Below are 25379 nucleotides of genomic sequence, written 5' to 3'. Positions count from 1 at the left end.
TCTGCCTCCCAAGTGCCCAGCTGAGCTTCTGCTTAAAAAAACATGAGAGAGAAGAAAGAGTGGAATGTCGGCTAAACAAACACAGGCACAGAAAATGGAATGGAACGTTTGGGGATGTGTCTCAGTTGGTACAGGGCTTGCCTGCCACACATGAAACATCTAAACCATACATGTGTATACCACTGTAGGTGCACACCTGGGATCCCGCACTGTAGGTGCACACCTGGGATCCCGCACTGTAGGTGCACACCTGGGATCCCGCACTGTAGGTGCACACCTGGGATCCCGCACTGTAGGTGCACACCTGGGATCCCGCACTGCAGGTGCACACCTGTGATCTCGCACTGTAGGTGCACACCTGTGATCCCGCACTGTAGGTGCACACCTGGGATCCCGCACTGTAGGTGCACACCTGGGATCCCGCACTGTAGGTGCACACCTGGGATCCCGCACTGTAGGTGCACACCTGGGATCCCGCACTGTAGGTGCACACCTGTGATCTCGCACTGTAGGTGCACACCTGTGATCCCGCACTGTAGGTGCACACCTGTGATCCCACCACTGGAAATTAGAGGCGGGAGAATCAGGAGTTCAAGGGTAATCTTCAACTTCATAACAAGTTCAAGACTAGCCTAAGTCACTTGAGACTGTTTCAAATGAGAAAGATAAATAGGCTGGAGAGATGGCTCAGTGGTTAAGAGCACTGGCTACTCTTCCAGAGGACTTAAGTTTGATTCCCAGCACCCACATGGCAGCTCACAACTGTCTGTAACTCCAGTTCAGGGTGATCTGGCACCCTCTTCTGGCCTCTGCAGGCACTAGGCATGCATGTGATACACAGACATATATGCACGAAAAATATCCATACACAAAACATAAAATAATCTTAAAATGTAAAATAAAACATTAAAAAGAAAAATGAATGGGATGGGGCTAGGTAAGTTTCCCTCCTCAGGAAAAGGTGCCCAGGCATGGCAGGGTGTAGGGGAGAGGGGTAAGAGAAGCACTTCTGCCAGGCATGAGGATTCCTGGGCAAAGCGGAAATCAGAACCAGAAAAGGGGTCCCTATCTCCACAGTCTTTACGCTGCTCTCTCACTCCAAGCCCCTCCCTCAACCTCTACTACCTGAATAAAGGCGTCTCCTAGCCCTTCCAGCTGCTCCGAATCAAACTTAGGCAAATCCTTTCCCATCGAGGTCTCTGCTCAGATGTACACACACACACACACACACACACACACACACACACACACACACACACACACACACGCTAGCCTTTCCTCCACACAGACAGTTTACCAGACAGACTACACACACAGCTCTAGGCCCATCAGATCCACAGGGAGCTTCAGGATGGCTCCCATGGTCAGCCAACCCTGGAATGCCCCTGGAGTGCCTCTGTGAAGGAGAGCTGTACAGACACAGTCCTGCAGACTCCCTAAGCACCTCTATGCAACTGAGCCCAACGCCAGATCAATGTCCCTAAGCATTTCCAGTACACACTCTATAGAGTCCCATGTTGTAGACTTCAGCTTAAGCAACTTCTGCCACATTCCAGGCCAGTGTGCTGCTCAGCAATCCAGTAAAACCCATTTCCCTAAGCTGACCCTACTGCAACAGACATCAAGCTAGACAGCCCTTTGCTGAGTGGTTGATGAATGCCTTGCCAGCACTGCCAACTCACTCATAGCACTTCACAATGGTACAACTGCTTGGGCACAAACGCAGTCGGTGCCACCTCTGGGAAACCACCTCAGAGTCATAAGGCAAAGAAGGAAGGCCATCTACCCTGCACACCACTATTTGCAGCACAAAACAAGGAGAAAAGAAAGAAGCGGGCAGGAGAAAGGAAGATCTAGCTAAGTCTCAAACTGTGCTACATGAAAATGATGGACTGCTGTTAGATTGTGCAGCCCATAACAGTGACCAATGTGCAGTCTCTGGAGCAAGGTTCGATCTGGAAATATTAGACATGAAAGCAAAATTAAAATTCTATTGTAATGATAAAATGAGCCACATCACAGTCCTTCAGTTTTCTTTCATTGTCTTCATTCCAGGGTCCTTTAGACATTTTTACCTAACTACCCTCTCTATGGTATCTCCCCCCATCCCTTGAAACAGTCTCACTATATAGCCCTAGCTGGTCTGAAACTTGCTACGTAGCCAGGCTATCCTCAACTTACAGAGCTCCTTCTGCCTCTGCCTCCCAACTGCTGGGATTAAAAGTGTGCGCCACCACACACAGCTTTAGCTCCAAAGGTCCAGAGTGTTAAGAACTTGACTCTCGTTAGGCAGTCAGAACCTAGACATACAGCAGCAGCAGTGGTCAGAGGCATTAGTCCAGGCCACTGATGGCAAAGATGTTACAGCCCTTCTGACACTGGAACAAGAGCATTCTACCATAATACACCAGCCCTGTGACATCATGAAGAAGAAAGATATTAATAGCCTTTGAATGAAAACCACATTCTTTTTCCAGTCATTGTTTCAGCAGATTCTTTATTCCAAGAGCAAGTCACTCCTGGATAGGGCCCAGTCAACAGCCAAGGAGAAAACTATGACCTTCAATTTTCCAGAAAAATAAGAAATTGACAAGATGTACACATATTTGAGGAAGGAAGCAGCAGTCAGACTCAGTGGTTTCTCAGCCCCTGGATTCCCCTACCTTCAAACAAGGATCCCAGCATTTTTCTATCGTGAGGGTTCCTGAGATGATAGCTTCTGATAGACAAGAGCACCAAGGCTTCCACATATAGTTGGACAAAAGGCAGTGCTTGAGACTAATAATAACCTCTTCTTCCCCATAAGAGCAAACATGCTTACTACCTAGAATTCCTCAGCTCCTAGAGGCAGCAGTGGACTGTTCCTACTACTGAGTTCTCCAGGAAAGCATCTGACCACTCCCTCCCTAAGAGAGGCCCACACAGGTCTGCCAGTTAGGTCTCTTTCCTCCTGGCATGTTGGTTACTTCTACAGGCAAATGTAAATCAACAACAGCTATGTGGGATGTATATGTTAATTTGCATCGAGGCATATATTTTGCACATAACTCTATACCCTGCATGTTTTGTTTTTTCTTTTTAAGATAAAACCTCACGTAACCCAGGTTGACTTGGAACTCTCTGTGTGGCCAAGGATGCCCTGGAACTCCTGATCCTCATGCCTCCACCTCCTGAGTGCTGGGATTGCAGGTGTGCAGCACCATGTCCAGTTACGTGGGGCTGAAGATGAAACTCAGGGTCTCATGCATGCTAGGCAGGCACTCCACCAACTGAGCCACAGTATCTTCAGCTCCATCCTGTCCTAGTAGAACATGAATTTCAATTAATGTGTACACAGTGACTTGTGTGTAAGTCTATGCTTTCCTTCTTACTATCTCTGAGGCCATAACACATGGTGTTAACACATTCCCCACCAATGGGTATCTTCATTGTTCTGGCCTGGGGATATATGTTTATCTAATTGTGTGCACCATCCAGGTGCAGTACACTTTCCCAGATATTTGCACGTAAAATTCGCAGCCTTAAACCCATCTTATCCCTGCTTCTACTCAGACATTTTAAATTCAAGAATAGAGCAGAGCTCAGTGGTTAATTTATAGGAGATACAAGAAACTGGAAAACATGTAAGTCACATTAAAATGAAGCAATCAGTAAAATCCTTGTGAAGAATCCACAGGACAGAAGAGCATGCTTCCTTCAAAGACAACTGCAAACAGCTTAGGGGAGGGAACTCTAAACACGTATCCCTAAGAGGCTGAGGAAGAAGGAGCTCACGGTAGGAATATTTGGACTTTGAGGTCAGCCTAGGTTACACAGCAAAACAGTCTTCAAAAATGACACTTTGGGGAGTGCAGGTGCTCGCTAGGCAAGTCTGGATATCTGAGACTAATCTCTAGAGCCCAGGTGAAGTGAACAGAGAAAACCGACTCCACACCGTGTCACCTGTACATATACACACACACACACTTTTTTTAAGTCACTGTGAAGTCTGGGGGCATGGTTTAGTCAGGAGAGTGGTTGTTGTGTAAGCATGAGAAGTTGAATTTGATCCCAAGAACTTAAATTTTTTTTTTTGATTTTGATTTTTCGAGACAGGGTTTCTCCGTAGCTTTTTTGGTTCCTGTCCTGGAACTAGCTCTTCTAGACCAGGCTGCCCTCGAACTCCCAGAGATCCGCCTGCTTCTGCCTCCCGAGTGCTGGGATTAAAGGCGTGCACCACCACCGCTCGGCTAGGACTTACAATTTTTAAATAAATAAATGAACCCACCTACACACGGTGGTACCTGCCTTTAGTCCCCGTGCTGGCAAGACAAACCACATCTGAGTTTCAGGCCAGCCAGACTCTGTCTCAAATAAATAAATAACAAAAAATTGTAACCTAGTGTTGAAGGGGCAGACAGGCAGATATCTGGGGCCTGATGGCCAGTTCAGCTTAATGGGAGAGCAGAATGGTCAGTAAAAGATCTGGTCTCAAAAACCAAGGGAGAACTGGACAGTGGTGGCGCTCGGGAAGCAGAGGCAGGCGGATCTCTGAGTAAAAGGCCAGCCTGGTCTACAGAGTGAGTTCTATGACAGCCAGGGCTGCACAGAGAAAACATACAAAAAGGGGGGGGGAGTGACTGAGAAAGACAGAGGTTGACCTCTGACCTCCATACACACAAAGAAATTAAACCTCAAAGGGCGACCTGAAAAATAAATAGGCAAGATGGGCATGGTGGCACACGCCTTTAATCCCAGCCTCTGGAGAGGCAGAGGCAGGCGGATCTCTGGGAGTTTGAGGTCTACAGAGCTAGTTCCAGGACAGGCTCCAAAGCCACAGAGAAACCCTGTCTCGAAAAACCAAAAAAAAAAAAAAAAGGACAGACTGGGGCTGGCATGAAGACTCAGAGGTTAAGAGCACTGGTTGTGCTTCCAGAGGACCTGGGTTCAATCCCCAATATCCACATGGCAGCGCACAAGAAATCAGACACCCACTTTGGATCTGTGGGTTACGAGCTATACATGTAGTGTACATATATACATACAGGCAAAATACCCATACACATAAAATATTAAAATGAAAAAAGATGCCATGGATGTGATATAAACAAACATTTCTCCAGAGAAGATATACAACTGGCAACGGACACAAGAGGCCATGCTCAGGATGGCTAGTCACTAGGAAAATGCAAACCAAAACTGCAGGAAGTGTCACTTCACACCACTAGAATGAGGTTATCAAAGACTTGTGGGGACTAGAGAAACCAGACCCTTCACGGTGCCTGTGAGCAGAAAACAGATCAGCTTCCTCAGACAGCCTCATACAACCCAGCAGGACCACTCTTCCCTACCTTAACCAAAAGGAATGGAAACTGGTCTCACTCGGCAAAACTGTATGTGAGCTTCCATAGCCGCATCCTTCTAAGAGCCAAGAGCCAAGTGCAAACAATCTGAAGTCCACCCCTGGTGAGCAGACAGCAGGTGAGCAATGCCCACAGTGGAGCACCACCTGGACACACCCCCAGTGAGCAGACAGCAGGTGAGCAATGCCCACAGTGGAGCACCACCTGGACACACCCCCTGGTGAGCAGATAGCAGGTGAGCAATGCCCACAGTGGAGCACCACCTGGACACACCCCCAGTGAGCAGACAGCAGGTGAGCAATGCCCACAGCGGAGCACCACCTGGACACACCCCCGGTGAGCAGACAGCAGGTGAGCAATGCCCACAGTGGAGCACCACCTGGACACACCCCCAGTGAGCAGACAGCAGGTGAGCAATGCCCACAGCGGAGCACCACGGGGACACAAGAAGAAATAAGCTACAGATTAGACTGCTCCATGGAAAAATCTTGAAAACAAAAGTTTTAGTTAACAAAACTAAAAGTTTTATGGTTTCATTTGTATGAAATACAAATAGTGGGAAATCCAGAGTGACAGGTGTGTATCCCCACACTTGGGAAGTAGAGGCAAGGGGGATCAGATGTTAAAGGCTATCCTGGGCTACATAGGAAGTTCAACACCTGCTGCACTACATAAGACACTGTCTCAAAGAATATAATAGAAACAAAATCAGACAGAAAAGAGATTAACTGTCTGAGACTGTGGGTAGGGGGACGAAAAGGGATTGCTAATGGCTCGGGATTTCTTTCTGGAGCAATGAAAACTTTCTAATACTGACCACAGTGAGATCTGTACAATTCTGTCACAGTAATAAAATAAACTTTTAACATCTCTTTTGCACCAAGCGGCGGTGGTGGCACACACCTTTAATCCCAGTACTTGGGAGACAGAGGTAGGTGGATCTCTGCGAGTTCAAGACCAGCCTGGTCTACAAAGTGAGTTCCAGAACAGCCAGAGCTACTGCACAGAGAAACCCTATCTGAAAAAAGCCAAAAGAAAAGAAAAAGAAAACCAAAATTTTTTCCAAAGAGATCTAAATTATTTAAAAGACAAGCCACCCTTAGATCTGGGTTTAAAATTACAACATAAAACAATTAATTATACATTTGAACATTAGACAGCTGGTGCTATTGAGGTATCACTGGTTTCTTATAGGATCACAAAATGAATTCCTTTTTAACATGATATGAGAATACATATATATAAAGTATCTGCAGATGAAACGGCATGGCACTCAGGAGGGGGATAAGCAGTCAGAGGTACAGATGAACCAGTCACCAGGAGCAACTACCAAAGCAGGGTGACAGCAGAGCTCATAAACAATTATACATCGCAATGTCTTAATATCCTTTGTTTTTCTTTTTCATTACACCATGTATCGCAGGCTAACCTAGAACTTGATCTATAGACCTGGCTGGTTTAAAGCTTGTAGTAATCCTCCTGCCTCTGCCTCTTGAGTGCTGGGAGGGCTGCAATTACAGACATGAACCACTATCACACACCTGGCATGAAAATTCTCCTTGAAAAGAGAAGGAAATTATCCGGCACTTAAAAATTCAACATGCATCAATCATCAATCCCACGGCATGGGGCGGGGCCACTTTCAACCACAGTCTTCTAGAAACAAAAATACTCCGAGCTTGGATACAGTATGGAGCACATGGTTAGCAGGTTAGGGCCTGGGTTTGACCTCCAGACTCTCCCTCCCGCCCTCAATGGATCGCTTCTGAATCAATGACAATATTTCAAAACGGAACGAACTTCAAATCCAGGCTAGGATACGGCTATGGACCCTCGACATTGCACTTAGTTACAAACAACAAAAGCAAAGGATCTCTAGGAAACAACCCGGATGCGGCCTGCAGGGGGCTCCTGTTGCAGTCTCCTTTTGCATGTGATTTATTTGGCTTTAGACTTAATGATTTTTTTTTAACTTTCTGAGACTTTTCTTGAATTTCTATTGCATTTTTATTTATTTATTTAGTGTGTACACAAGTATGTCACAGTGTTTCTGTGGAGGTCAGAGGACAACCTGCGGGAGTCAGGTCTCTCCTTCCACCACCCGGGGCCCAGGGTTATAACTCAGGTTATCAGTTGGCTGCAAAAACTTGTGTCCGAGTTTGACACTAAGTGTCACCTTGAAAGATAAACTGATCAATTTCCTTTGGGTTCTCAATCTCAGTCCCTCCTCCAACGAAAGCACAAGCATTTTCTCGGTAGAATCTGAGGCAGGGCAGGCCTTCTGGTCACATTGAAAGGAAAAGGTGAGGACTAAGGCGACTTCAGTGGGAGGACGGGGGCTCAGCAAGTATGAGGCTCTGGGCTCACCCTCAGCATCACCAAGAATTTCAGAGTGCCTGGTTCCCACTGTCGTCCCAGACGGGCCAGGAAGCAGACCTGTCCACAATCCCCACTCCACCTTTATGGCAACACTAATGATGAGCAACCTCCAGCCATTACTAGTCTAGGAGGCAGATGCTATCCCTAACATACACTGGCTGGAGAGACGACTCAGTCAAGAAAGCATGGGGGCCTGAGTCAGGATTCCCAGCCCCATGGGTAAAGCCTGGCATGTAGAGTGTGCTTCTAAGTCCAGCACTGGTGGACTGAGGCAGAGACAGGAGAACTGCTGAGACTCTAGGACCAGACAGTCTAGCTGGAATGGTGAGCTCTGGGACCAATCAACAAACAGGAAGAAATCAAGAGCGAAACATCCAAAGTCGATTTCTGGCCCTCCTACACATGTGCACAGGCAAACACACCTGTACACCCACACACGTGCATACACACTAAATTAATTAGCTAAAATTATACAGCTTTATGTGATAGAACCAGGATTTGAACCCAATATGTTGGGCTCCATCCCCTCTTGGTGAGTGCCAGCTCACATCTTTGCTGTGTATAATTAACATTCAAGGACCTGAAACCTTAATTAGAACCAATGATTTGCTTTGGTAGATCAAGTAAAGTTCCTCCACCAGGAAAACCCCTCCAGCAGCCCGCAATAAGACCACTAGTTCTTATCATAAACCTTGCTCTTGGAGAACAAAAAGGATCTAACATCCTTTTACAATTGCACACAAATAACTTCAAAGCTAAAACTAAAGACTCTCCTTTACCCCAACACCCTGTCCGCCCCTGAAACATCTGAATGAATGGCCAGGAAGGGACAAGGAGTGGGGGCTCTAAAATTCAACTGCACAGTGAGCAAAACTGCGGGAATACAGATCCCTGTGTCCAGCAAGAGAGTCAACAGCCGAGACGACGCTTTCCGAGTCACTCCCATCTCTCCATACAACACCCAGGAATGACTTAGCACCAAACTGCAGCAGGACTTCAGAGGGAAGCAAGGATGGGGTCAGACTCAGACTCAGGGGACTAAACTTCGGCATCACTGGGCACGTGCCGTCCACACCCATCTCCCTCTGACTTCCAGCCTCCCCACCCGCACCACCTCCCCCGCTCGTGGTACTGGCTTGGGCAAGGCATCAGTCCCATGCAGGTTCAGCATTGGGCAAGAAGGGAAGGGTTTTAGGACACAACCAGAGACCTCAAACGATGAACTGGGGGAAGAAATGGAGAGAGCTGGAGCATGAACCACTGCCCAAATACAAAAGGCACAGTCGGGAGAGTTAAGCTGCGAGACTAATGGGTCGGCTCTGAGGACCTAGGTACTGGGAATAAGAGGGACGGAAGACAAAGCGGCCGCAACACGCCCTCAGGAGACCTGGAGCAGCTGCTCTGGTTTGCTGTGGACAGGGGTTCGGGCCAGCAAACCCACGGTCGAGAGAGGCTCTTTGCCTTGGAGAAAGAGTAGTCATTGGACCGGAGAATGACTGAAAACCAGGGGCCGGTAACTGGAGCTGGGTCCCAGGAGGGTGACGGAAGAAGAGGGGCTGAGGCACGCACTAGAGAGCTGAGAGTCCGGGGTGTGGAAACCTGCCAAGGGGATCAGCGGGCTGGGAAGGTCTGGGAGGGACTAAGGAGCAAGCTCTGCTCTAGGAGTTGGCTGTCAATGAAGGGGCGAAGGGACAGGAGCGCCAGCCCCGGGAAAGTGTGCAGAAGACCCAGGGCCAGGGCTCCGGAGCCTGCGAACGACCCCGCGGGAGTCCGCAGGGTGTGGGGACACAGGGCCCAGAGCGTGCGGCTGCAGCGGCACCACCGGGCGGGTGACAGCGGCGGCGCCGCCACTCACCGCTCATGTTGCCGCTCCCGGGGCCGCTGTCTGCCGTGCCGCCGCCGCCACCGCCGCGTCTGCAGCCGCCCAGCTCCACACAGGCCGGGTGAGCGCGCGCCCCGCCCGCTGGCCCCGCCCCGGAAGCACGGACCCTCCGAGGGCCCGCCTCTCGACCCGGAACCAAAATACCCTCACGAGTCGAGGCTCGAGGGTGGCGGGGTGGAGACCCGGGGCGTGACGAGATTAACGCCTCCCCATCCCCGAGCCAGGAAGAAGACATCAGTCTAAATTGTGGTCGGGACAAGGATGCGGATAATCACACTGAGAGCCTGGAATAGTGATGCAAGTCTGTCAAACCAGCCCTCGGGAGAAGGCTGATCCAGAGTTCAAGGTCATCCTTGTGAGTTCGAGACTGAGACCCTGTCTCAAAAGAGTTGCGGGGGGAGGCGGAGAGTAGTGGACCGCAGAGCCTGGTGACACAGGCTTTAATCCCAGCATTCAAGGCCAAGAAGGGGCCTGAGCTACAGCGTGGTAGAGCACGTTCCTTACTTTCAGATGTATCGTGGTTAAGGCCCTAGGTTCAATCTCCAACGTCAGAGAGACTGTGTGTGATGGGCCAACGTAGAAGATAGGCAGTTCCAGAAGGAACAGGTCAAATTCCTTACCAGTAAGGGTTGGTTGGAGGACAGGGTGAGTGAGAAATGGGGTTGAGAAGGAGGATCTTTTAAGATAGGGGAGCCCTTTTGTAGGCAGGAACGTTTGCTTTCAGACTGCCTGGCTGTTGCTGAATGGGAGAAGAGAAGGCCATGGCAAGACTTTAAACTGAGCGATGCAATCAGAAATGGACTTTAAGAAAACTAAACGGCAAAATGTCCTGAGTAAATTGGGAGCGTGGGGGGTCACCAGAGAGGGTAGAAGTGGAGAGGGGACAAAGGGAGGGGACTGGAGAAAAATGTATAGCTCAATAAAAACAATTACAAAAAAAAGAAAACTTCACGGGCTGGGGAGATGGCTTGGCGGTTAAGAGCAGTGGCTGCTGCTCTTTCAGAGGACCTGGGTTCAATTCCCAGCACCATGTGGCAGCTCACAGCTGTTGTAAACCCAGTTCCAGGGGACAACACCCTCACACAGACGTACATGCAGGCAAAACAGCAATGCACGTGAAAGGAAAATAAATAAATTATTAAAGAAAACTTGACTTGCACTTGCTTTAACCCCAGCACTCATCAGGTGGAGACTCAGAGGGAACTTGTCTCAAAGAGAGAAGTCAACCTTCTAGAATGAGAGTGGATTGTAATGGGGCTGGGGAGAATGGCCGCGATAGGGTGCCATTCGGGAGGTGCATCGGCAGCGATAGGGTGCCATTAGGGGAGTGTGATCGATGTCCAGTGACACTGCAGGTGACAGTGAGCGAGGAAGGCTGGGTGCTGTGAGAACACAAGTATTATGTTCACAGCATCGGGGAAGTTCAGGGTTTGAGCCAAGCGGTGATAGCGCATGCCTTTAATTCCAGCACTCGGGAGGCAGAGGCAGGGGAGTTTCTGTGAGTTCGAAGCCAGCCTGGTCAACAGAACAAGTTCCAGGACAGGTAGGGCTGTTACATAGAGAAACCCTGTTTTGAAAAAAAATGAAATAAAATAAAAAGCCGGACTTGAAACACTATTTTCCTCCTGTTGGGTATGAGCCTGAACTTAGAGTCACTCTCTGTCAGAAATATAAAAGTAATAAAGAGCTAGCTAGAGGCTGTAGCTCTGTGGGCAAACACAAGTGTGAGGCCCTGGATTTGATTCTCAGTGATACAATGGGAAAAGAGGTGACTTGTTCTTTTTTAAAAAATGCTCCAAGATCCCCGGTGGCAGTAGGCAGCAGAAATGTTGTAGGTCTCAAATGGTGGCGGCGGGCTCTGGGAGCAGCCAGTCCCAGGCAGAAAGAAATGGCTGCCGGTCCCAGAGCGGTGGCCCGAGCGGCAGCGGCTGGTCTCAGAGCACTGGTGGCGGGCCATGTGGCAGCAGGCAGTGGGCCCCAGGCAGAGACGGCTGCTGGTCAGGGCAGAAGACAGAAACATGGATAGACACGACAGGCAGGGTGAGGTTGAATGTTTATTCAGGGGGTTATGGAAGGAGGAAGGGTAAAGTGGGGGAGAGAGAGAGAGAGAGAGAGAGAGAGAGAGAGAGAGAGAGAAGAGGACAAAGAGACAGAGAAGGGGGGAAGCAGAGAAGTGGGGAGAGAGGCAGAAGCGAAGCTGCCTCTCCGAGAGGAAGATGGAAAAGAGAGAGCGAGCTCAGGCCAGAAGCTGAAGATCAGCCTGCCTCAGCGGATGGGGAGGGGAATGGGTGTGGCTTGTCTCTTAAAGGGACCAAAACCATAACAGTGACTAAGCCTTGGAACTTCCCCTTCTCCAGTGGACTTAAGTCCTGGTGAAATTTCACGTGGCTTTAACTAATCTTCTTCCATCTGCAAGGGCACAGCCAGAAAGCTCTCAGCAGATGCTAGCCTCTTCATATTGAGCTTTCCAGCCTCCACAGCAGGCACACGGATGGGGGTGGGGGAAGGTCATGCATCTGTAACTCCATGCTGGAGGCTGGAGCAGGAGAATCAGGAGCTCAAGGCTAGCTTATAAAGGAAGACACATTGTAGTCCTTTATACATTCCCAAATGTCCTGTGACAGTTCCACAGAATAACTCACTAGCTTTTACCCTGCTCTGATTCAGTGTCTGTCTCCCTCCCTCCCTCCCCCACCTCTCTGTGTGTGTGTGTGTGTGTGTGTGTGTGTGTGTGTGTGTGTGTGTGTGTGTGTGGTGTAAGCTGGAAGCTTAACCTGGGACCTTGAATATAGTAGGCAAGTATTCCACCACGAAGCTACATTCTCAGCCCTGTCAGCAACTGTAGGATGGAGATAATAATTGTCTGTCTTCCTTATAGGATTTTGTCTGTGTGAAAGGACTTGAAGCAGTCTCTGGCACCATTAAGCCTACATAAGTGATCATACACTGCGCTTGAGCCAAAAACAGTAACAGGTTCCTGCTTGTCGCAGTTAGCAATGGCACATGGTTTGTGTAAGCATACTAATGTCTGCTGCTGCCGTAAGCTGGGGACCTAGAGAACCTGTGCACTGCACACTGAAATGGCCTGGCTTCTCCTGTTTACCAAAAAACATGGGATAACCTTGCTTCCTTTGGCCGTCAGGAGAACCCAGTTTGTCTTGAAATACACCACATCGTGGGTGACTCCATAGAAACATGACATTCTAGGGCCTATAGAGGGTTTTTGTTTTGTTTTGTTTGTTTTTTAAGAGAGAGATGAAACTTCAGTCAAAATCAAGGAATCTTCCACAGTTAAACTCCCAATGATAAGATGGGGGAATGAATCTAATGTAAAGAGTTTATTAAAGGACAATAGGCTATATCCCAGCTGATAAACATCCTAAAGACATGAAAAGCCTCATCTCTCCCTCTGACAGGCTCTCAAAGTGGCTCTATACCAGACAGAGGTTCATTCTCTAGAATGAATTGGTTTCTCCATCCCTGTGACACTTTCCGAAGCAGTTGGCATATTCTTGCCATAGTCACTTGTTTTCGTGGTGACGAGAATGGTTGCGCCCTCCTCCATGGCTGGAAGTGGGAAGTGGTCAGAATCAACCTTCGGGATGCTCTCGGCACAGTCCTCACAGGTGCATTCCTCCACCGTATACTCCAGGCTTCGGGGAAAAATCCTTATGTCATCAGCCCTGCTCTTCATCAGGTCGGAATTGGCCATGTCCGGCAGAACGGATCCTGATGGGACAGACACAGGCATTCACCTGAAGGCCAGCGGTACTGTCACAGCGTGCATGGCCCTGAGGCAGATGGCTGGATCCTGATGGTACAGACACAGGCATTCACCTGAAGGCCAGCGGTACTGTCACAGCGTGCAAGGCCCTGAGGCAGATGGCTGTTTTGGGTATATGGACTTTTTACATCTTGTCTTATGTTAACCACATTTAAAACTCAGATTTCACATGAGACTCTATATAGACTATATATATATATATATATATATGGACTCTAAAGACAACAGAAGGGACACAGAGACAATGGGCTGGATTCAAAGACAGCCCCTGCTATCTCCAAACAGGTGGAGAGTACCCTTGTTGGCAAAGCCACAAACAGGATCAGTCCATATACCTATTATCCACTTGGCTTTTGCAAGTTCTGAGGCTTTGACCTCATCTTACACAGGAAATTAGCATATGTCACAGCGCGTCAGAGTCAGCCTATGAGTGACGTTTCGGAATACAGAAGCAAAGGTAGCACACCTGTAATCCCAGCCACTCAGGGAACTAAGGCAGAGAGAGTTTGGAGCCAGCATATTCAAGAAAGGCCCTGAGTTCAATTCTAATATAAGATGGGGGAAGAATATAGAAGGAATTTTTTGAGCTAATCTATTGTGGTGGGAGGAGTCACATCACAGTGCACCTGTGAACATCACAACCACTTGTGGGAGTGGATCCAACTCAGCCTCACATGCTTGGTGGCAAGTACCTCCATCCTTCAGGTGTGTTCTGTGGCCTAGTTTTTCTGACGTGACATCTTATGGAGTATTTTTCAGTACATTAATTTGTGGAGGGAGGGGGACAGGATCTTGTTCTGTAGCCCAAGTTAGCCTAGAACTCACTGTAGCCCAGGCTGGCCTCCTCATTTTATTCTATAATGAATGTGAGTGTTTGCTGTCTGTAGGTATATGTACCATGTATACTCCTGAGTTCCCTGGAACTGAAGTTACAAAAGGTTGTGAGCTGCCATGTGGATGCTGGAAACCAAACTGTGATCCTCTGTAAAAGCAGCAAGTGCTCTTAGCCACTGAGCCATCTCTCCAGCCTGTGGCCTCAGACTGTTGGTGACCCTTCTGTTTGCTTCAGCCTCCAGGGAACTGATGTTACAGGTGAGGGTCACACTCCTGGATAATTGATTTGAAAATGAATTTCCTTCGATCCCATAGATTAATTCCCAGTTTGTCTCCACTGCACATCTGTGCAGAATGAGTTTTCAAAAGCACTTATTGTGCCTGGTGCTGGTGGTGCATGACTTTAATCTCAGGTGCTGGGATCAAGCAGGCTAATCTCTGAGTTCAAGACCAGCTAGGTCAACAGAGCTGACAGGACAGTCAGGGCTACACTGGAAAACCTTGCCTTGAAAAACAAACAAAAAAAGGACTTTTTACACAAGCTTGAGTTCAGATTCTCAGAACCCACGTCAAAAAATGGGGTGTGAGCTGGGTGGTGGTGGTGCACGCCTTTAATCCCAGCACTCGGGAGGCAGAGGCAGGCGGATCTCTGTGAGTTCAAGGCCAGCCTGGTCTACAAGAGCTAGTTCCAGGACAGGCTCCAAAAGCTACAAAGAAACCCTGTCTCAAAAAACCAAAATAAAAATAAATGGGGTGTGACAGCCAGGCAGTGGTGTCACACCTTTCATCCCAACACTTGGGAGGCAGAGGCAGGCAGACACCAATGAGATCAAGGGCAGCTGGTTACAAAGCCAGTTCCAGAACAGCCAGGGCTACACAGAGAAACCCTATCTCAAAAGAAAAAAGAAAATGGGGTGTGGCAGCAGGCATCTGTAATGCCAGATTTTTAGTGAGGTTAGAGACAAGAGACATGAGAATCGCCCCAGAAGCTTGAAGGCCGGTTCGCTGTCCTGGAGAATGAGTCAAAGTATGAGACACAAGACGGACCCTGCCTCAAAGTGGGATGCGAAATGACTCCTAAAAATTGTCCCCTGACCTCCACACATGCTGTGACCTGCACTCTCTCACACAAAAGATTAAGCTTCTGCTTCCCAACATTTCACAGCAACTTTTTCATCCAGGCGCCTGGAGAAATGGCTTAACCACTAAAAGCACTGGCTGTTCTTGCAGAGGATGTGGGTTTGATTCCCAGTGCTCACTTGGTAACTCACAACTGTAACTTCGGTCCCAGAGTACTCTGAGGCTTCTGAAGGCAAAGCACACATGTGGTGCACATATGAGGCAAAACACCCATATACATAAAATAAAATAAATAATAAAAGCACCTCATTCGGAGTTGCTCTAGAAACACACTAAACACAGGAAGAAAGCTTGCCTGACCTTACTTCCAGGTGTACCTAAAGATGCTGCTTACAGCCGGGCGGTGGTGGCGCATGCCTTTAATCCCAGCACTCGGGAGGCAGAGGCAGGCAGATCTCTGAGAGTTCGAGACCAGCCTGGTCTACAAGAGCTAGTTCCAGGACAAGCTCCAAAACCACAGAGAAACCCTGTCTTGAAAAAAAAAAAGATGCTGCTTACAGAACCACAGGATGGTGGTTAGCAGATGCAAGGAGGTAGAGAAAAGAGAAGCAGAGGCTCGGAAGGCCAGAGCTGCAGTTCCAGCAGATGAGGATGAGTCAGCCTGTGTCTAGACGACCAGGTGACATGGTGCTGCAAGCAGCAGAGCATAGGGTCCAGCCAGCCCCACCACCCAGAAGAGTGCTGAGGGCCGGCCCATCACCCAAAACAGTCAACTCTGTAAAGATGTGGATATGTTGGGGGTTTTTTGTTTGTTTTTTAAAGATTTATTTATTATGTATACAACATTCTGCCTTGATGTATGCCCACGCACCAGAGGAGGGCGCCAGATCTCAGTACAGATGGTTGTGAGCCACCATGTGGTTGCTGGGAATTGAACTCAGAACCTCTGGAAGAGCAGCCAGTGCTCTTAACCTCTGAGCCATCTCTCCAGCTTCCTGGATATGTTGTTTCACAGTTTCCCTATGTGTCTGTAGTCAGAACATTGTATCATGTACTTTACATATGTGCAGTTTGTATGTTAAAAAAATTTTGATGGGGGGCTGGAGAGATGGCTCAGTGGTTAAGAGCATTGCCTGCTCTTCCAAAGGTCCTGAGTTCAATTCCCAGCAACCACATGGTGGCTCACAACCATCTGTAGGGAGGTCTGGCGCCCTCTCCTGGCCAGCAGGCCTACACGCAGACAGAATATTGTATACATAATAAATAAATAAATATTTGAAAAAAAAAAAAAATTTTGATGGGCCGGGTGGTGGCTGCGCACGCCTTTAATCCCAGCACTCGGGAGGCAGAGGCAGGCGGATCTCTGGGAGTTCGAGGCCAGCCTGGTCTACAAGAGCTAGTTCCGGGACAGGCACCAAAGCTACAGAGAAACCCTGTCTCGAAAAACCAAAAAAAAAAAAAATTTGACAGGCAGTGGTGGCACATGCCTTGAATCCCAGAAACAGGCATATCCCTGGGTTCAAGGCCAACCTGATCTACAATTCTAGTTCCAGGACAGCCAGGGCTACACAGAAAAACCCTGTCCAAAAAAAAAAAAAATTCATAGCTGAAGAGCTGACTCGGTGGTTAAGAGCCAGGATTGCTTCCCTAGCAACCACCTATAACTCCTACTACAATGGGATCTGGTGTCCTGCTCTGACATGCAGAGGAGTGCCTGAATATATATACATATAGATATGTGTGTGTGCACATATATCTATATGTGTGTATGTATGTATGTATATATACACACACTCACATACATAAAGCCACTCTCAGACACACACATATACATATAACTAAAAACAATTAAAATTCAGTCTCTTACCTACTGACCACATGGAGGACAGAGTGAATTACCCACCGCTCCACCTGCACTGGAGAGCACTGGGGTAGATGCTTTGCACTTTGTGCACAGAAACCAAATGCATAAAGAAGCAGGACAAGGGCTCAGAAGATGGCTTAGTGGTATAAGAACTTGCAAGTCAGAGGACCTGAGTTTAAATCTCTAATACTCTGGTAACAAGTACATGCCTGTAACCTCCTAATGGCAGAGATGATATCATAGCTGCAACAACATAATTCAGTCCATTGAGAGAGCCTGTCTTTTTTTTTTTTTTTTGAGACAGGGTTTCTCTAGCTTTGGTGCCTGTCCTGGAACTAGCTCTTGTAGACTAGGCTAGACTCGAACTCACAGAGATTTGCCTGCCTCTGCCTCCCAAATGCTGAGAGGGACTAAAGACATATGCCACCACCATCTGGCCAGAGAGCCTATCTTGTGGCAACAAGGTGAAAAGCAATAGAAGAAGACACCTGATGCCCTGCTCCGACCTCACGAGCAAGTGCACACTCACATGCATGCACCACACACACCAAAAGAAAAAATAGTTAATTAAAAGATGTGGGCCAATGGCCTCTATGTGTCTGAGAATCAGATCGTGGGGAACGGTGCTATAAAAACAGTTTTAGCTGAGAGGTTCTCAGGTGGAGTATTTGCTTCTCTGAGATTGGTACACTGTTCCCTAGTAATTATTTTTGAGATGGCTAGTGAAACCAGGAGCAACTGGTTATTCATTTCTAGTATTTTAGGCAGTAAAATGTTCACAGTGCTTTTAATTGCGTTAAAAGCATGACCAGGGATCTTGCCAACTACACCTAGCCTGAGAGTGCCTGGCTCTCAGTGTGCGAGAGCAGAGTATCTCATCAGTGTGCTAACTTCAGTCAAAAACACTTTCCAAGGAAGCCTCTAGAGCAATTACCAAGAGAAGAACTGGGGGGACGTGGGCATCCGAAGGAGAGCGGCAAAGTAACTGTCAATGCCAGGATTTCTCTGTTGTTTGTTTGTTTGGGAGGGCAGTGGAGGCTGTTTTTATATTTTGTTTTTAGACATGGTCTCATGTAGCCCAAGCTGACCTCAAAGTCAACATGTAACTGAAGATGACTTTGACTCCCTGATCCTCCTACGTACACTACCCAGGTGCTAAGATGACAGGCATCTGCCACCACACCCAGCTCAAAATTTCAACTGTCCACTAACACATTTGAAAGTGCTGTAACCAAAAAGAAAAAAAAAAGGCCAACGTTAAAAAAGGAAAAGGAAATGAAACTTGGAAGAATCACCCCTACAGAAATAGATTTCAGAGTCACCATCAGACTGACCTGGGTTTTGAAGTTTGTCCTTCAGTGCTTCAGAGTTCATCTTCCTCAGCAAGAATGTGAGTGTAAAAAGAGCCAGAGAAACAGTCAAGGTCAAGCCCAAGAAGGTCCAGAGAACAATATGTATCCCTTTCATCGAGCTGGTCATGCCTTTAGTAAAAGATTTGTCAAAGAGACACGAAGCCAGAGTTCATCATTCACATCAAGTATGAATTTTCCAACACTCCCCTATTGCATATTCATGAATACCTTACTTGGTGGGGGGTGTTTATTGAGACCAAATCTCATGTAGCCCAGGCTGGCCTCTGACTCATGAGTCTCCACTTCCTATGTAAGTGCTGGGATTACAGAACCGCAGCACTGTGACCATATGCACTGCTGGGGACAGAGGCCAGAGCTGTGTGCCAGCCAGGCCCTCTATCAAGTCCTCTACAGCATGGCTCCTTCTGTTGTTTTTGAGACAGAATGTCAAGCTGCTGAAGAATTCACTGTGTAGTCCAGGCTAATCTTAAATTTGTGTGGTTCGCAGCCTGTGATTCGAGACCACTTGGGGTTGTTGAATAACTCTTTCACAGAGCTTACATATTAGATATTGACATTAGGATTCATAACTAGCAAAATTACAGTTATAAAGTAGCCACAAAATAATCTTATGGTTGGGCTCAGCACACCATGAGGAATTATATTAAAGTGTTGAAGCATTAGGAAAGTTGAGAACCAGTGAGTTAGAAGCTGGTATTGCCCATCCCTGACTTCACCAACATTGACTTTAAATTCTAAATACCATTAATTAAGGCTTGATGAAATCTTCCTCACTATTGGTGCCAGATAAAGTTGCGTTTGGTTCTGAATAATTCTTTTGCTCCATGAGACATTTAAATCATTGTTTGATTTCTGATTTTGATTCAGGGGGAAAAAAATCTCCCCACCCTCTCCATAGCTTTTATTCTCTGGTAGATAAACAGGCACTATCACGATATCACGAATGCCTCCCAACAAGAAGCACTTATTGAAGAGTCTCACTTACTTGGATTGCAGTAAGGCTGACAGGGTACAGGAGGGTTGGAACATCGAAGGTGGCAAGGTTTGCAAGCATGCAGCAGACTGTCAAAATATTCACTGTGGAAGCACTGCTGAGCCATGTGCGATTTGATCACTGAAAGAAACGGAAAGAGCAGACAGAACAGCCCGGAGGACAAGCAAATTCCTAGTCAGGGTTCCCTGTGAACAGCGGTCAGGGACGTTGAGGGGGAAGAAATGACCCCCACCTTGTTGGTTCCTCTGAGGACCGCGGGTATTGTGGCGAGGGATTTGAACACCTCTCTGGCCCTCTGTCTCTAAGAACCTTGGGTGGAGCAGTGGGGTGGAAGATCACAGCAAACCGCACCTGAAACAGAGACTGCCTATTTATAGAGGAAATCTCCCATCCAGGTGACAGTTGCACAACGTGAGCAGCTTAGGGCATCAAGCAGAAAGTACAGTAGCCGTTTAGGGACCCTCTATTTGTGGGCTGTGCCGTGTGACGGGAGATGGACGAGATGAGAGCTGTGTCCCTTCCACACTTAGAGTCAACAGGGAAGGTAGACCATAGCCTGTAACTGGAGGGTGGTAGTGACTGACAGAAAGGAAGACAGAGGGGGGGAGCCAGTCAAATATGACTACCAGTTATGCTTTGACATCTGGGATTAAAGAAAGAGGCTTGAAAGAAAGATTGTTTGGGGGCATTATGTTACGTCGGTAAAAGCCATCCTAGCTGGTTGTGGTGACACGTGCCTTTATTCCCAGCACTCTAGAGGAGAGGTAGACAAATCTCTGAGTTTGAAGTCAGTCTCACCTCTAGGGTTACATAGAGAAACCCTGTCTCAAAAACAAAGTAAAACAGCAACCCAGTATATATCCATGAAAAGAAATGAGCCTTTACCATCCTCCAGAAAATGTGTAGGGCCTTAGATTGATGACTTATGCACATACGTCATATCCTATATAATCCTGTAATGTCAGGGTTAAGGATTCAAGATTGAGTGTCATTGTGGTACATGCCAATAGTACCACCATTTATGAGGCTAGGACAAGAGGGTCTAAAGTGGAAAGCCAGCCTGGGGTACATAGCAAGATCCTGTCTCAAAAATAAAAATTTTAATTAAAGCTGGGCAGAGTGTCTATAGTCACAGCTACCTGGGATGTAGAAGGTAGCGAATCCAAGGCCGACATGAACTACACTGTAGCAACCTTGTCATAAAACTGCATGATGAGGTGCAGAAGATGTTTCAGCAGTTGCACTGGCTATTCTTCCAAAGAACCTGGGTTTGATTTCCAGCACCTACGTGGAGGTTCACCACCAACCATCTGTAACTCAAGTCCCAGGGGATCTAGTGCACTCGCTTGGCCTCATGGGCACCAGGCACACACATGGTGCACAGATACACATGTGGACAAACACACATACATATAAATGCATTTTTAAAAATACATGATTGGGCCAAGCGGTGGTGGCACATACCTTTAATCCCAGCACTTTGGTGGCAGACATAGGAGAATCTCTGTGAGTCTGAAGCCAGCCTGGTCTTCAGAGTAAGTTCTGGGACAACCAGGGTTAACAGAGAAACCCCATCTCAAAAAGTCTAAATAAATACATGATTGGCTCCATACCAATCCTGGAAACTTAAGGGTTTGTGTGGCTTGCTTGTTCCAGCCTGGATAAATACCATGTGAACAGAATCTTATCTAGTAAGACTGGAAAGATGCCTCGGTGGATAAGAACACTTTCTGGGCCATCATGAGAAGTGGAGTTGGAATCCTAGTGCCCACATAGCAAGTTGGATAGCCAGTGTAGATTATAGCACCATCTGGGACCTGCAGTTTTACAGCCAGGTTGAAAAAACACGGGCCTCAGCTAGAGGAGAGTTCTTGTCTCAAAGGAGTGGGAAAGAGTTCTAATAAAAGACAGCTGGCACCTGTCCTGCAGTACACACAGGTGCATGCACCAGCACACACATGCATAAACAGAGACATACACAAATTAAATATATAAACCTTTTTTAACGTTTAAGTGTCAACATTGCATAGTAGCACATGCCTATAATCCCAACCTCCAGGAAACAGGTAAGCAGATCTCTGTGAGTTCAAGGCCACCCTTGTCTACATATCAAGTTCCAGGACAGCCAGGGCTCTGTCTCAAAACACTACTAATGTCACCAATTTTAATACATTTCTATAAGCCAAACAAAATCTGTGTTCCATTGTTGACATTTTTAAAAAGTACTAATGAGCAGTTAGAAAAAAGGTTAGTAGTTCAGATGCCTAAAGACAATCTTAGCCTCTGATGTGCAGAGGCTGCTGTGTGTTCTGCCCAATAAGCCCCTGATGGGCAGTGTTCCAGAGGGGAAAGGAACAGAGGAAAGACAGATGGACAAGCTCGGGAAGAGCTTCTTCCTTGTAACTTAGTTAGAATCTGTAACATGAGGGCTGGGATTATTGAGGTTTATGTCCTGCCCAGTTCCCACAGCCAATAAGCCCCCAAAGAAAACCACACAGAATTCTACATTAATCATAAGCTGATTGGCCCATTAGCTTCTTATTAACTCTTGTAACTTATATTAACCCATTCATATCTATGTCAACCGCATGGCTCAGTATCTTTTTCAGTGGGGCAAGTCACATCCTGCTTCTTTGGTGGTCTGGGCAGGAGTGTGGGAAATGGGCTTCCACCTTCCTAGAATTCTCCTGTTCTCATCGCCCTGCCTCTACTTCCTGTCTGGTTGACCCACCTATACTTCCTGCCTGGCCAATCAGCATTTATTTAAAACATGATTGACAGAATACAGACAATTCTCCCGCACCACTTGGGAGGGTCTAAAACCAAATGTTGGGTGCCAGATGAAGGCATAAGTCACAATCCCCTGCCAGTTTGGAATTGTGATTAATAAAATGGTTATTTATTTAAAGGGAAAAATTTACAGATCACCGTCCTAGACAACAGCCCTCTGTGTGATCAGGAAAGGAGTCTAGTAGCCAGAAGTGGAGCCAGAAGCAAGAGAGCCAGCACATCACCGCTACCACTGCTTTTTTAAAACAAAAGAGACCACGCCCAAGTGGGCTGGTATCTTAAAGGCTATTGGCTGAAGGAGTGGAAGTAGCTCCCACAGCAAGAATCACTTTATTTGGTTGGTTGATTTTGGTTTTTTCAGACAGGGTTTCTTTATGTAGCCCTGGTTTGTTTGTTTTTATTTTTGTTTGTTATCAGTTTGTTTCTGTGTTTTGACTTCTGAAACAGAATCTCATACTTATATGACCCAGGCTGGCCTCAAACTCATGACAATCTTCCTACCTCAGCCTCCCACACCTGAGATTACAGATGGTGTACACCTGCACACTCAGTACTTGGGGGATGGAGAGAGGAGGTTGTGGCTTCAAAACCAGTGTTGTCTCATCACATAGCAAGATGAGGTAGGCAGGGACAAAGCCCAAAATTCTTAGAACAATTCTTTCTGTGGTGGGTACTGATAGGGGTGAGGCTTGACTTGTTATTGATTATAGATGTTTCCTCTCCCACCCAGGTCCTGTTCTTCCCTCCCCTCCTCACTGGTGTTGGACCTGCATTGAGATCTGAAGACTACTTCCCTTTCAGTGCCCCCTCCCTTCATCCTTCCATAGTCCATCGTAGTCCAGCTCCATCTCGGCAACTGCTCCTTGCAGAACCATCTTGATAAGGGGTCTCTTCTTTTTTTTCTTAATTGATTTTTATTGATCTCTACATTTTTCTCTGCTGTTCTTACCCCTTACCTCTTTCCACTTTCGACTTTAGCCTGTTTTCTCCTTAGTGGCATCTTCAGGACTCCATCTACTTCACGTGCTACTTTTATGCTTTTGTTTGATGGAGACCAGGTGTCACTGTGTAGCCCAAGCTAATCTCAGACCCACTCTGGAGCCCAGCTCATAAGCCTCCCAAGTTTAAGCTATAAGCCTGTGTCATCGAGCCCAACTGTTACTTTAATGTTACTTTTACATTGATTGATTGATTGTGTGTGTGTGTACATGCTTATAACCCCCGGGGCATGTGAAGATGAGTGGACAATTTGCAGGAGTCTCTCTCCTTTTACTATGTGGGCTCTAGAGGTTGAATTCAGCTCCTTGGGTTTGGTGGAAAGTGCCACTGGGCCACCTCACCAGCCCCAGTTTAGTGTTTAGACTCATGTGGTAGGAAGCACTTGTGAAAGGCACTCGCTGCTGTGCCATGGTGCCTGCAGGGTCTTGTGCGTAGCAGATGTGAGCAACGCCAGATGGGAGGGGTTCTCAGCTCCTCAGATTACTGACATGGCTCTCAGCACGCTTTGCTGTGGGACTGATGTTTACAGTGGGGGAAAGAAGGGGAGAAGTCAGTGATTAAAAAAGAAAAGCAAACTTCCCCATACAGCTTCCCTCCTAATTGGGAACAATAGAGGCATGCTGGAGATCAAAATGAAGCCACTTTGAAAAATTCTAACGGGCTAATAGAACATGGTGCTCCCTAGGGTGTTGAGAAGAAGAGTTAAGAGCAACTGAACTCCAAAAGGAGTCTGCAGAAACTAGGAGACAACCTGGAGTTGGCTCCAGACCCATTAGCCTTTTCATGCCCACAAGCAAGCAAAGCTTTGGAGGGATGGGCTGAGATCCGAGAAGCAGGGAGATGGAGGAAGGTCTTGGAGGATGACTTAACATTGCAGGACCTACTCAGCTGGGCTTCTGAGAACCCTCCCTCCCCTCCTTAGATTCCACCCCTAACCCACCTCATCTCCTCTAACGTCATACCCACGAGGCACTCTAAAGACTAGTTGAAGTGGTTAACCAGTCTAGGGGGGTTAGCAGTCCATCAGAGGCCAAGACTTTGGTTCTTTTGGACAGCGATCTACCAAAAAGTTTTGCCTGGGAATGTTTTGATATGTCTCACAAAGCAGTGTGGGGTGTGTGTACTGTGGCATAAGTGTGGAGGGGAGGGAACAACCGTGTGTGACAGTACTCACGGTCTCCCTCTTGAAGCAGACTCTCTTGCTTGTAGCTGTGTCTACCAGGCGGGCTGATGCAAAACCTTCCTCCCATCCCACTACAGGAGCCTTGGGATGTAGCTCCACCATGCTGGCTTCATGTGTGTTCTAAAGATCAGAACTTGGGTCCTCACACTTCCCACCCCATGTACTTAACCCACTGAGCTAAACATATGTGTGTATGTATGTATGTATTTTTAATTATACGTGTTTGTGGTCTGTGGTCTGTGTGTGTCTGTGTGTGGATATGTGTATGAGTGCAGGTGTCCTTAGAGGCCAGAAGAGGGCATGGAGTCCTCTGGATCTGGAATTACAGATGGTTATGAGTCGCCCAAACTGGGGTCCCCTGCAAGTGCTCTTGACTGCTGAGTCCTCTTCCCCGACCCATAAAGAAGTTTTTATGCCAGTCCTCTGGATGCTGAGGCAGGGGCATCTCAAGTTTGGGATCAGCCTGGAATCCACCATGGGATTCCATCTTCTTGGGCCTCCTACTTAGTCTTTTCTTTTCTTTTTTTTTCCCCCCTTTTTGTTTTCTTGAGACAGGGTTGTGCTATGTAGCCATGGATTGCCTTCTTTGTGTGGCAGTCCTCCTGCCTCAGCCTGCTGGGTGCTGGGATATCACCATGATCCATTCTGCTTTGGATTTTTCAAAACAAAGTTTCACTAGGGAGCTCAGCCTGTTCTTAAATTTGAGATCTTTCTGTTTTCTCCGGGGTACTAAGATTACAGCGTGTCACCATACCTGATGGCTACTGACTGACCTTAGTGGCCAAGGATTATTGTTTACAATACCCTATGAAGCTCTGCAGCGGAAGCACACACCTTTAATCCCAGCACTCAGGAGGCAGAGGCAGGACGATCTC

The 25379-nt window shown here is 47.4% G+C and overlaps 2 protein-coding genes across 3 annotated transcripts in view; both read right to left on the bottom strand.

Moving 5' to 3' along the window:
• Positions 1-9887, bottom strand: part of Snx29 (sorting nexin 29) — a 420267-nt gene extending 410380 nt beyond the window's left edge. For both annotated transcript variants that reach the window (XM_075942055.1, XM_075942056.1), the window contains exon 1: positions 9577-9887. In XM_075942055.1, coding sequence (XP_075798170.1) covers positions 9577-9838 — 262 coding nt within the window. In that variant the 5' untranslated portion in view covers positions 9839-9887. The remainder of the gene's footprint in view (positions 1-9576) is intronic.
• Positions 9888-12932: 3045 nt separating this feature from the next.
• Positions 12933-19901, bottom strand: Tnfrsf17 (TNF receptor superfamily member 17). The gene is made up of 4 exons (XM_075989765.1): positions 19765-19901; positions 19524-19652; positions 18500-18646; positions 12933-13332 (listed from the first exon to the last, which is right to left on the bottom strand). The coding sequence occupies exons 2-4, from the start codon at positions 19636-19638 to the stop codon at positions 13052-13054; spliced, it is 543 nt and encodes a 180-aa protein (XP_075845880.1). The 5' UTR covers positions 19639-19652; positions 19765-19901; the 3' UTR covers positions 12933-13051.
• Positions 19902-25379: the final 5478 nt, after the last annotated feature.

This window comes from Microtus pennsylvanicus, chromosome 11 (assembly GCF_037038515.1).
Source record: "Microtus pennsylvanicus isolate mMicPen1 chromosome 11, mMicPen1.hap1, whole genome shotgun sequence".
NCBI lineage: Eukaryota > Metazoa > Chordata > Mammalia > Rodentia > Cricetidae > Microtus > Microtus pennsylvanicus.
Note: the sequence above shows the minus strand (reverse complement) of the source record. Positions and strands in the feature narration are given on the sequence as shown.

What these genes read in the sequence shown, in the direction of transcription:
- Tnfrsf17 (XM_075989765.1), bottom strand. Translation starts at nt 19,638, where the DNA reads ATGGCTCAGCAGTGCTTCCACAGTGAATATTTTGACAGTCTGCTGCAT. An exon ending in TCAGCCTTACTGCAATCCAA is followed by an intron (nt 18,647 to 19,523) that starts GTAAGTGAGACT and finishes CTTTTACTAAAG; the next exon opens with GCATGACCAGCTCGATGAAA. An exon ending in GGACAAACTTCAAAACCCAG is followed by an intron (nt 13,333 to 18,499) that starts GTCAGTCTGATG and finishes CTGTCCCATCAG; the next exon opens with GATCCGTTCTGCCGGACATG.